Here is a 13,561-nt window from a genome sequence, read left to right as displayed (position 1 = left end):
TGTGCACTGTAGATCAATTTGATGATAGTCTGTGTACAAATCAGGAACATAGAGCCAAGGACAGTACTAGATTTTCTGGTACCTTCAGTAAGCTGAACTTTGGAACCCTTTATAGAATTTCCTTTGCCAATTGTTTTTTTAGTTTGACTACAATAAAAAGTGTTTTTTTTTTTTTAACTCTGACCTGTGGGCTCTAAGAGGGTCTTTTTCAACAAGCCCAAAATGGGTTTGGCCAGGCCTACAATGGGACAGCCAGGAGGAGAGGGATGGGGGCTGACATATCTGGTTGGACTACCCCCAAAAAAATCCAGGGGATTTATCGACCCATCCAGATTTGATCCCAGTTCCCCCCAGAGCAGTAAGCTGCCACCTTGACCGCTCAGCCATCCGGCCTTTAGTAAAAGAAAAAAGTATTTAACTATTGGGTATTCTTCAATCTGGCTTCTTCATATCAGAGAATTTATTTTGATTTTATTTTGTTCAATTTATTATTTTACCCCCTTTTTTCATTTTGTAAGTGGAAAATTCTACTGTGACACAACACTGTTTCCTCTAGCACTTTGTGTTCCAGCAACTGTCCACATCACCAGTATCTTGAGTCAGCCCAATGTCCATCAGTGTGCATTGGTACAAAATATACAGTAAAATCTAAATTCAGCTACTTCCAGACATTATACAATTGTGAAAATACAAAAAATTAGAGAACGCTGATCTATAGGATTAGCGTTCTCTGCAACCTTTCTGACCTCACGGACCACTAAACTCACAATTTTGAATCCCACGGACCACTGTCATGAATTTTTTTTAAACAATATAAAATCTATAGGATGATGATGATGATAGTTCAATTTTACTAAATTAATATGAAACTCATTTGTTTAATTATAACAAATTAATGCAAGCCTAAAGTTCATTGCTGCTTGTTTGAAATAAGTTTATGGATCCTTAGCACTTTTCCACGAAGTATGACAATTGCACTCACAATATTGTTTATTGTTCATTATTTATTGATAAGTCATTTTGTATTTGGTTTTAGATTCAAATAAAAAAACCCCAATGAGTGAAAAAAAGCAACTAAGTTGCATTTTTTTTTGTAATACTTTGCGTAACATTCTGTTGATCAATGTCCAAATTTTTTTGTGGACCACCGGTTGCTGACCACTGCTATAGATACTAGATTAATAAACTGCTACTGTAATATTAAACTAAGAAGTGTTTTTTTCAGTTTACAGTTTATAATAATATAGAATCAACAAAATTTCTTCTCATTTCATCAAGCAGAATTTTAATATTCACCAGATGTTTTAAGATTAAGAACTTTAACAGGATACTAAATTCAAACTTCCAAATTCTTTCATTCCATACAATTTTCTGGTTTTTTAACAAGGAAAATGTTAAAGGGTTTATCTGTAAAATAATGAACATTTTCTCATAAAGTAGTGCATTTTTTCATATGTAATGTCACATTATATAGCACTAATAAAAGATTATAAGCAACATGTTTTAAAATACTTTCATAAACTGCAAATTATTTTTAAGAGAACTTATTTTTAACAAATTTTTTGCTTTTAATCTTCTGGAGTAATTTTAAGTTTTGTCCCAATTTGAGGTGAATATTAAATTTGTATGCCTGGAAATATAATTTGCAAAAATAAAAAAAATTACGTGTTTATAATTTATTACATTAAAAATAATAGAATTTAAATTTCTGTTTTAGCAAATGGATAAGATAGATCTGACAGAACATACAAAGATGTAAGTATGGAATTTATTACAAATATTTACTTTAACATAGTCTAAAAATTTCTTTTTCTGGTTTTTCTTAATGTAACAGTTCTGATATAACACTTTTACAAAAGCAGCATTATATTTAAACCAAAATTGTGTTTAGTCAATTTGGTTTTCTTTATTAGTAAAAAAAATTTAAAGTGATTTTACAAAAATTTAGTGTTTCTAAAAAAAAATAAAAAAAACAATTAAGTGATGTATGTAAGATAAATTATCCTTAGTGTGAATAGGCTGTAAATATATTAGGCTTTTTTCTTTTGGCAGCAATTTGTTTTTCTTACTAGGATTGCAAGATTGCTTTTAATTTAGTATTGTGATCAACAAATCTATCTTATCATGGTTTTGATTATGGAAATTAGCTACTGAAACTAATTTGTATATTCAAGGAATAGTGAAAACACTTATTCAACATTGTTTTTGATAGCTAATTGATGTAACAGGTCAACTGAAGATCTTAATAATTACTTTATATTTAGTTCTCATATTTCCACATCCATTGTATATTTTTGGTATTGCACCAACTGATTTTTGTTGTACCATTCAGTGTAACATTATCTTGTGAAAAATCTTGATTGCATTAAAGGTTGCATGTGCGGTTTGTTTTTTTTTTCTTTTCATTTAGATCAAATTTTTATGAAAAAAATATAGAAAACTGTTTAAAGGTATTTTCCTAATATTTCCTAGCAAGTACATAAAGGATTCTCATATGATTCATTAGTTGATTTGTTCAGACTTCACACATCATTATGATATGACCACCAACCTTCAAAAAATCAAAAACCAACTGTATGGACCAAAACTTTTCCTGAATTTGACCCCAAAAAAAAAAAAGTAGTAAAACCTCTTTTCATCTAATTGCTAAATTTTTGTATTTTTTCTTTTGATCCTTGAAGAGTTGGTGGAACGTGTTAGCTAGAGAAATTCTCTTTTGATATCATTACTAAATACTGAAGTTTTTTAATATTACTTTTTCAAAGATGTGGGTTAAATGTTATATAATCTTTCCAGATTAATTTGAATTATTTATGAGCAACCAAAATGAAGTCCATCTATTTTTAAATTGGAAGAAAACACACTACAGAAATGTTGCTCACCTAATTCTAATATATAGCTTTTTCACTTTAAAAAATTTGTTTAGTTGTTTTGTGTGTAATATTTTTCTAAATTTTTACAGGTTAGAAGAAAGAGAAGTTATCACAAATGATCTATCACAGAAGTTAGATGATCACAAATGTCAAGTTAATAATTTGAAAGATCAGTTAAGAAAATTAACAGAAGAAAATAAGGTACACTTTCTTTTAAAATATTTTGTCATTTCATATAAAGAAAATAGCTCTTAATCTTAAATTCTAAAATTTTACTGTAGTTTAAAACTGAATTGTTTGAAGAAAACTGTTTTCATTTAAATTTACTTTGATTGTTCAAATTAGAATTGAATATTTGTCTAAAAAAGGGACATGTATTGAATCTGAGAGATGTTATTTAAAAAACTTTTTATGTAATAGTTTTACTTGCTGATTTCAGTATATAACAATAAGCAAGACTTATTAATCCATGATTCATCTCCATACAGTTGAGATGTGAATTTCCTAATATGATAGGTAGATCTTTCTTTTGACTGACTTATGGAAAATTGCTAAATCACATTCCATAAGCTCCTGAGCCATGTATTACTGAATAACTGTTTGACAAACTTCAAATGTTATATAATCTTTCCAGATTAATTTGAATTATTTATGAGCAACCAAAATGAAGTCCATCTATTTTTAAATTGGAAGAAAACACACTACAGAAATGTTGCTCACCAAACAGAAGTGAACTAAAATTGATTCTAGAATATTAGAAAAAAATTATACTATAGCTAATTCAGTATTAATTTTGAATATAGTCATATTAAATTCTTTAGATTTTTCAAACTTAAAAAATCTAAACTGTTCACTTATCTGAATAGTTTTTGCTCTAACATTATTCTTGGATAATCTGAAATAATTAGATTTATTTTAAATTAATACTTTAAAACTTAAAATTCATACACAATCAAAGGTGTAGTATTTGTAGCATAAGACCAAAGTCTTTATATGGTGAGAGATCACCATATGGACAGAAGGATAGAAATAGATCAAAAATTGTTTTTATTGACAGTATACACAGAACAAAAGTGTTGATGTACATCAGTTTCTTTCAAATAAGTGATGTAAAAGTAAGGCCTTGCTTTGCTTCTACAAATAAACAAATAGCTTAAAACAAACATTTTGCATCATGTTTTATCAGTTATAAAGGATACTTTCTAATGTGAAAATAAGGGATTTGCAAATCACATCCTAATGTTACAAGATAACTTTCAGCTTCTTTATTGCTTTCAAAATTAATCATACAAAATAGGAAAGCAATTATCAAAATATCAGATTTGGTATGAATAAAACATGTAACTTCTACTAAAATTTATTTAAAATAATCTGAATTTCATTGTGTTCAATTTTCACTCACATGTGGTCAAAGATATCATGGGATATCTAATGAATAAATTGATTTTGTAGAACAAAATATACCAAACAACATAAGCTAAAAGTATTTTAAAAGCAGCTTATTATTGTGGTATGATTTCAAAAAATGAAAGGATGTACTCCTGCAAGAAATTTCAGAGAGAATTTTTAACAAACTGTTGAAAGGTCCCCTTTTTCTAACTAGTAGAATTTAATTTTAATATTCATGTAATTTTGTTTCAGAAACTTTTAGAAGAACAGAATAAGGTACAGGAAGAAATTGATGCAGTTAAAATGAATGCTGATAAAAAAGTGAAAGAATCTGAAATCAAAGCTGATGAGAGAATTAAAATGATTCAAGAAGCAGCAGAGGAAAAAGCCCAAGAAATTCAAAAAGAAGCTGAAAAATGTAAAATTGTTCAAAAATCACTCGAAGAAGCAAATGTAAAAATTGCAACATTACAGAAAAATGCAAGTGAAGTGGATAAAAAAATAAATGAGATATCAATTGAAGCAAGTACTAAAGTTTCTGAAGCCAAAGCAAATGCAGAAGCTAAAATAGAACAGATATTGAGAGAGGCTGCAGAAAAATACAACGAAGTTCATCAAGATTATGAAGAACGTTTAAAAGAAGAACGAGCAACTCATAAAGAAGAAATTGGAAAATTAACTTTAAACTTAAAGGAACAACAGAAAGCTTATTCAAATATGGAAGACAATTTTATGATTTTCCGTAGTGAAGTGGATAAAATGTTGGATAAGACAAAAAAAGAAACAGAAAATAAAATGCTTGAAAAGCAAATAGACTTGGAGAATAAAGTGAAAGAATATCAAAAAATTATAGATTTAAAACATAATCAAATAAATCAGCTTAATGAGGTAAGTAAAAATTCCAACTAAATTAAATTATTTTAATATCTTCTAATTTATCAGAAGTATTGTGTATTATAATACATAACAACATTTAAAGTTTTGTTTTAAAAAATTTAGCATTTTATATTAATACTTAATTTCAATTTTTAAAATTAAACTTTCCAAAACCAAAATTATTCTGATCTAGATTTAAAAAAAAGAAAAGTGAGAGAACTCAGTGTGGAGATAAGATCTTGCTCCAACTCCTAAAACCTGATGTGAGAAGCCCATTCACAAGGTCTGGAATGGCTATTATTTAAGAAGCCGAGAGATCATAAAATCTATGGCTCATGTCAAGGTCCTGACGTCAGATAGGATGTGATTTTCTTAGATTTTACCACAAGTTTGGATAAATATCTTTAGAATATGTTTGTGGGGAGGGTTAAGTCCATCAACAGTGACCAGCATTTTAAATGAGAGTTTGGGATTAGGGGTTTAATACACAAAGAAATCTTTAATAAAATAAATAAATAAATATATAGGATTATAATACACAGTAATTAGACTATGCTATAATAGGAATTTAGTTATCTAAGCCTCACATGGGTTGCATAAGCAAGTTTACAATATAGGTTTCATAATACCTCTGAATATTAGTTGTTTCTCTTCTACAGTGGCGATCATTATCTTGCTTTGTCTTGCAACTTTTATTGCACAAAATTAGTGGAGGAGAACCTTTCAAAGGAGAGAGTGAGCCCAGAAATGGGATGTTCTACCCTTTTCTGAACCTGCTCCAATTGGGGGTCAAAATGACACACCATGTAATGGGATCCAAGGGGTGAGTCACGTTGCAAGCTGCGTCAACAACATGTGAGATAGCTGATTTCATCACGGGAAATCAGCTATCTTGGCAAAACAGAAGGAAGTTGTATTTTCCTCTTTTACCAAATTTGAAAGCAAAGGAAAATTTTATGGTTTATTTCTAACTAAATAATTTCTCAAATCGTTAACTAATTGAGGGAAATTCTAAATAAATCTTCCCAATTAAGAAAAGATTCTTGCATTACATCTCTAGGTTATCACAAAAGATAGCAAACTTATCAAATTATTTGGTGTAAATTTAACTGGATGATTCAAAACTTGTCAACAAACTGAACATATTTCACATGGGGCTAAGTGTATTCTGGTCACTTACATATCCTCTTATTTTGGAGATGTTTTGGTTCATGTTGACATCATTCAAGTTTGGATTGTCTGCACATATGACGACATAGAACAGAATTTTTAACCAATGAAATTGTTAATTTTCAAAAATGCTGAGTACAAAATTACAGAGCATGTGGTAAATGCTAAATTGCTAAATTAAGTTTCCATCTAAAGTTAGCTTAGATGGAAACTTAAATAGGTGCAATTTTTTACAGAATAAGTGGTTGTAAAAATCATATGTTGTGTAAACCTTATTAAGAAGCATTTCATGGGAATCCACATCCCTTAAGTAAATACAATTATTTCTCATCCCTTGTTTATAAATTTCTAAGATTAATATTTGATCCCATTTGGTTAAATATATGTCTTAGCTTCATCCCTTATGATAATTAAAATTTGTTTATACTGCAAGAGCTGTAGAGATGCCCCTTTTTTCATTGGTTTTAGTTAACGTTTAGTGTAGGTTGGTGTTTTTCTAATGCATATTGGTCTATTCCTGTATCTTTATGGCAAGTATGGAATAAATATTGGACTTTCGCTGTTCAAAGGATTTGTCATATCTATTAGATTGATTTATATCATAAGGATTAGTTTAAAAACTTCATTGAAAAATAGTTTATAGGAACTTGTTTAAATTTAATTCATTGCTACATCCACTATTTTAGGAAGCATAGACATGAAAAAGATAACAATTTTAGATCTAACTAGATTTTGACTGCTTTCATCTGAATCATGGTATTTTATATGGGAGATACAATGATTATTCAACTTGAATTTTCTAACTAGAAAGAGTGCATTTTGAAATCTTTTAATGCAGATGCAAAGTATTATTCAGTATTCTGTATAAATTTAGTTTTTTTTGTGTAGTTTACATAACTTTAAAATGCATTAAATATTAGCAGTGTGATCCAAAGATCAATAACTATTATTTATTACACAATTTTGCAATTTTAAATTTTCTTGGTATTTTTCAATGCCAGAATTTAAAGCTTAATTACCAGAAATAAATTTGAGGTTATTTAAAAAATTGTAGGTTCTTTCCCAGAGGCTGTCTTTAATATTTTATAGGTTTCTGTAGCTGTTTTTTTCTAGCTGAAGGAATAATGTGCACACTTTGTGAAAATCTCATGGTGTTAATTGCAGACAGCATGTTGGACATGTTTAAAACTCATAGCATTAGGTCTAATGTGCCATAAGACAACCTGACTTTTACATATATATATATATACTATTGCACTTTGAAGTTATGCCTAGCATCTAATCATGAAACTATGTTCCATTAAAGTGCAGTTAGTCTGAAACTGATAGTGAAATAATACTTAATTAGAATCTGTTACCATTAAGTTGACTTTTTATATTATAAAACTTCACAATAATGATTTTCACACATATATCTAAAAAAAATCAGTTTCCATGTAAATGGAATTATTATTCACTACTGAAAATCATAATTGGGATTAATTTGAATTATTTTTACAAATATTTTAATCTAAGCTCATTACTTATATTGCTAATGTAATAATAATACAGAATTTTAATATTTACTTATATTAGCAATCTTCAGAATTGCAAAAACAGAGAGATCAAGTATCAGAAATTTTACAAAGGCTTTTCCCAGATGTATGTGTTAACTGCAAACAGGTAAGCTATTAAGTTATTCAAACAATTTAAAATAAACAAAAATTAGCTATTTGGCTACATTCATTGTACCATATTTTCTTTTTTCCAAAAATGTGAAAGCCCTTTACTTTGTCTGAAAAGTTTGAGATTGCCTTTAAAATATGTATCTTATACAGGAATGTTCTAGTAACTACTACAGTTTCATTTATATGCTTTTTTTTTACAGTTTACTAAAAAGGGTGCATTGAAATGTTTCTTGGCCTGTGGTTGTTTTTCCTTCAAATTTGCTTTACTGTATTTATTTGCTAAAATTTCAAATCATATATAATTCATAAATAATATGAACTTAATTATGTATAAAAACAAAATCTCAATTCTTCAGATATGAATGAATGAATGACAGTAACAAAATATAAATTCACCAAGATGTAAAATTTTTTTGCATTTAATTGAAATGACAAATTCATTTGACTTTGGATTTTCTATAAATAATGGAGTTCTCAAACTTGTAGCAAAGTTAGGAGGCAGCAAAAAGATGGTTTCTTTTATCCTTGGGACAAGAAGCAAATCATATTTTTTAAAAATTCAAAAATTACACATAATTGTAAAAAGAAAAAATGTGCAAATGGAAAGCTTAATCTGTAGAAAGGAATTTAAGGTAGAAAGGTTTGAAACTTTGTCCTTTTTTCCTCTTTTGATTAGGTAGTGTTAAACAGGAAATGTGATCTATTGGAAACAGTGTGCTGCAGTTGAATTGTTAAAAGGTGTTTTTTTGGGGGGGGGAACATTACCAAAAGTTACAAAAATTTTTTTTAAAAATATACTGTAACTATTTTATACAATGTATAGAGGTACCTCGTATCACGTATGCCTCGAATAACGGATGCTGCGAACAACAGACTTTCTGTTTGACCGTTACATGACTCAAGCAACGGACTGGCTGCGAACAACGAACTTTCCGGCATAAGTGGTGACTGCTCCATGGGTGCGTTCTTTAATAGCGGTTGCTCTGCGTCTCCGCTACTACGGGAGTGCGCTGCTGTTTGTAGGCATTTAGGAACGACGGTGAAAGAAAGAAAGATGGCGGTGCCCGCAGTATCGATAGTATCGTGATGGAGGAATCTATAATTCTAAACTATGAGCTTTAAAAGGCAAAAGAAGGGTCCCAATTTAACCATAAAATGGATTATTTATTGATAGAGCATTCAAAATAGCCTCGGAAAAAAATTCCTAAAGACACTTACATCCCCGCATGTGCTAACTCGCGCTTTCATAATTTCTAAATGCTCATTCATAAAACCACATAATGGACCCAGAAACAAAACTATCTGAGCCATGGAGGATGCCATGTTGCTTTCCACCGTAAACTACTGCTACAAGCGGCCATTTTTGCCGTTCCATAGCACTTACTCCCACCAGAATTTAGGAATGCGTTCCACAGGAATTTTTAAACGGATGTCGCTCGCCCAGAGTTACGCGGAGGAATAAAAGAACGCACCTCGTGTTCATTTTTTTATGATACAGTACGGTTATTTTATGCTGCGGAACGAATTAGATGTTCTAACATGTATTTCTACGGGAAAATGTGTTTCGTATAACAGACGTTTCACTTATTGGATGTGCACCTGGAATGGATTAAGTACGTTATATGAGGCACCACTGTAATAAGTTTTATAAAACAATGATCTAGAAATTAGAAGTTTTTTTTTCTTTATGATAAAAATAGGCAATGTACAAAATAGTCAAATTCATCTCTTTGTTAAGAATAAGGCAAATCTGGAAAAATAGTTAAGATCTTTTGTGAATTGGTACTGTAAACAATGAGTTTCACATAAAGCAAATTTTCCCTATTTTTTTACTTTTATTTAAAACTATTAAAATTAAACTGGGATTGATTAGAAATAACACCGAATATAAAATATTAAAGATTCATTTAAAACAAGGTGCTACTTAATAATTTTTTACAAATACATGGGAGGCAAAATATTAAATAATGAGCTGAAATAAAGTAGCGCACTCGTATTTAATTATATTTGCTGTTTGGTTTTTGTAAATAGTTATTTGATTTCAATAATTTTATTGAATAATTTGTTAATCTTTAATCAATAATTTGTTGATCCAGCATAAATACTGACAATTTTAAATAAAGCTTTTAACTTTTAAAAAAATGTTTTAATTTTTTTACTCTTTCAGTATCAGGATGAATGGTTTGTTCAATTTGAAGAAAAATCATCCAATATCTTAAATAATTATAAAAAAATGATAAATGATCAAGAAATATTTATTTCCGATTCAAAAAAGACTGGTCAAGTGAATGTTTTAGAATCGAAAGAATATAATGAAAAGCTTGAAGCTCAGGTACTTCATTATAAGAAGGTTTTATCTGAAACAGAAGACATTCTTAACAAACTACAGACAAGTGTTGAAACTGAAGAACTTACATGGGAAAATAAATTGAAAGCTAAAGATGACTTAATCAAAAAGGTAATTGTTATGGATATTAATGATGATTCAGTTTTTTTAATCTTTATTGGAATTAACTTATACTTTAGCATCTGGGTTTTTGAATATAAATTGCTATTATTTATTATACTTAACAAATTTACTGTACAAAAAGATTTCTTTGCTCTTTCTCACATGCACATGTTTGGTTTGTGATGCAGATACTTGTATTCTAATATTTTCTGTACTCTAGTACTTTTATGTACCAGATATATAAGTGTGATTTTTATAAAATCCTTTTGCAATGGGCAGGGAAAATGTGAGGAGCTTCCAGGAATGAAGAATATTACGACAAATTTCACGTTAAGTGTTATGACGTCACCACTTGGCTGAGCTATGTGGGTGTGACCTACTGCAGAGAGAATTTATGATCACACTAGTGGTACTAGATATTTCCACTCTGTATATATTTCAATTGTTAAACTGTGCTCTCAAGAGTCCCTGAAAGTCTTGGGTGTCCTCACTGCCATCCAGACACTCATTGTGGGTTGTCAAACCCATGATGGCCCTGATAATAGGCATCTCAGTATCAGAGTGGAAAGTAAAAAAATAATTTTTTAAATTTTATATATTACAAAATTTTAATGTTCTGTGGTCTTATTAAAATTTTGAAAAGCTTTTTTTCTGCCCCAGCAAAGAATGAAAAATTCTAATACTATCTTATCTAGATCATAATAGCACTAATAATATAGTGTAGAAATAGCCAGTGTTAATATTAGGAATAAGTACTGTGCGTACTATTGCCATTGCTTGAGTAAAGCATTATTTTGTTTATTTTTCCAAACATAACAAAAACAAGTTCTATTTGCTATTACAAATTTCAGTTTGTTTTAAGTATGCAGTCAAACCTGTTTTTTATTATGCGGGGGATAGGGACCGCATTAAAAAAACGCATAAAAAAAATCTCACGAAACTTCACGAATGGCTGTAAAAAATAGTTTTCGCGACACAATTAAAAAATATTTTTTTTTAATGCGGTCAACGGGGACCGCATAAAAAAAGTCTCACATAGAAAATAACTCAAAACCGTACGAAATAGAATTTATTGACAACAGATGTCAGCACTTGACTACATCGTCTGGTCTATCGTCTGTTTTACATATTTTTGTCCAGGTGGTGTTTTGTTGACTTAAAAAGTAAATTATTTCATTTTTCGCATATTCAAGCAATAATATTACTATAATAAGTGCATTTATGCTATAATAAGTTTATTTAGCTATAATAAGTCAACGTAAGACATGACGAATCGCACGAGACTAGTCGCCAACTATACCGCACAAATTAAAAATTCGCATTAAAAAATCGCACAAATAAAAATCGCACATAAAAAGAGCGCATAAAAACAGGTTTGACTGTATTGCCTCCCTTTTTTTTATTAATTCAGTTTGTCCAATTCTATTCTGTATTTCATTTTAGTTTTGTATCTGATTTTTTTGTTTTAGTTTTTGTGTAAAGAAATTCTAAAGTCTAATTGTATTTGATTTGTAAACTATCTTAACTTTCCAAAGCCAAAAAGTTTTGATTCATATAGTTTTATTAAAGATGATATAATTGTTGCAAGCTTTATAAATTTAATTCCATATTCCACCCAGATCAAATCTAACTTCAGCAAAATAGTTATCTTTAAAATTTTCCAATTAATTTACCTCCTTAAAAATTTTTAGACTATAGCTTTATTACCATGCTTATTTGACTTGTGTTTCACTACTAGCTTAATTATATGAGAGATTAAAAAAATGGAGTAACTAAAGTTGGGTTTGACTTAACTGATTATTTGGTTGGAGATTTTAAAATGCATAAATGTGTGATTTCAGATCTTCTTGAAAATTACTTAGTTTTTCCTAATCATGTTAGTATTTATCTAAAAAAATAATTTTGCTTTCATTCCTGCCTTGGAACATCTTTAGCTTTAAAATATTCAAAAATCAAACAACAGTTAAATTACAGGATGACACTTTTTTCAAAATTTCACGCACTCTTATGTAATTTAAATTTTTTGGTTTTTTTTAATATGTATATATAATCAAACATCTTGTATATATGTTTGATTTTTTTTATATAAGATATATAGTTTAAGCTGAAGATGTTTCAAGGCAGGAATGTAAACTTTCATTTTGTGATAAAATTTACTACCTGAAATAAGCATGTTTTGTATTTGTGACATTGTGGTACCGAGAATTTCTTTGCAATTCTAAGGTCTCTAATAAAATCCCTTCCCTTTTTTTTATTAAAGTTCCTAATTTGGTCCCATTTTTCCATTCCAGTTTCATATCTCTAAGTCCCTATTTTGTAAATGAATTTGTTGAAACCCCTGTAAACTAAAACCTTTGAATTATAAGGATAAGGAGAGATGCAAAGTTAAGAAATATGGGAATTTATACATTTTCTTTAAAATTTGTTTTTAATGAAATAATCGGGAATATTTTCCAATACAAAGGTTTTAACTCAAGTTTCTTTGCTACTTTATCTTTAATGTGGAATTAAATTGGCCTATTTTATTTAACAGTAACACTTTTTTATAATCATATTCTTAATTTTTTTTTATACAGCAGTCTCTTGTTATATTGTGGATTCAGATATATTGTACTTTGTTTTTGTCTCCCAAATTTTAAAGCACTCCAGTCAATAAATTTTAAATTACCAATTGCCATTGAATTTCTTTTTGCAACAAAATACAGTATTTTATTCCTACCATTGTCCTTGAAACTACCACTGCGGGTGAAAGAATAAATTCATCAAAACCTGAATAAGGGTGGACAACAAACAGGTGGACAGATCAATTATCATTTGTTTCCTTTTAATATTAAAGGTTGTTTATTTATTGGTTTTAAGTACTGTCTCCTCATTTAAAAGTTTCTGTGAATTTGAAATTTTCACACCTTTTGTGAATTGACACAATACAGCCAATTCAGTACCTTCACATAAAGGTGTGAAATTTCAAATTTACTGTGTAATGTGTAAGGAAAAGATTTTATTTCTGAATGGAAAGTTCTAAAATTTGTATACAGTAGTAACTTTATTTTGCTTTTTAGAGAATTTTTACTCTAGTTTTATAAATTTAAATATTGAACACATAATAAAACATCAATTTTTTAAATTTTCAATTACTG

General features: G+C 29.0%; 1 protein-coding gene across 1 annotated transcript in view; it reads left to right on the top strand.

Annotated features, from left to right (window-relative positions):
* LOC136983572 (putative leucine-rich repeat-containing protein DDB_G0290503) overlaps window positions 1-13,561 on the top strand; it is a 71,805-nt gene that overhangs the window by 43,644 nt on the left and 14,600 nt on the right. Inside the window, 5 exon segments of the mRNA XM_067280366.1 lie at window positions 1,718-1,755; window positions 2,963-3,074; window positions 4,515-5,150; window positions 7,884-7,970; window positions 10,143-10,433. Coding sequence (XP_067136467.1) covers window positions 1,718-1,755; window positions 2,963-3,074; window positions 4,515-5,150; window positions 7,884-7,970; window positions 10,143-10,433 — 1,164 coding nt within the window.

The sequence above is a fragment of the Centruroides vittatus genome, unplaced genomic scaffold (genome assembly GCF_030686945.1).
Source record: "Centruroides vittatus isolate TY-2023 unplaced genomic scaffold, ASM3068694v2 contig_883, whole genome shotgun sequence".
In the NCBI taxonomy this organism is placed as follows: Eukaryota; Metazoa; Arthropoda; class Arachnida; order Scorpiones; family Buthidae; genus Centruroides; species Centruroides vittatus.
The sequence above is the reverse complement of the archived record's forward strand: the minus strand, read 5'-3'. Positions and strand labels throughout refer to the sequence as shown.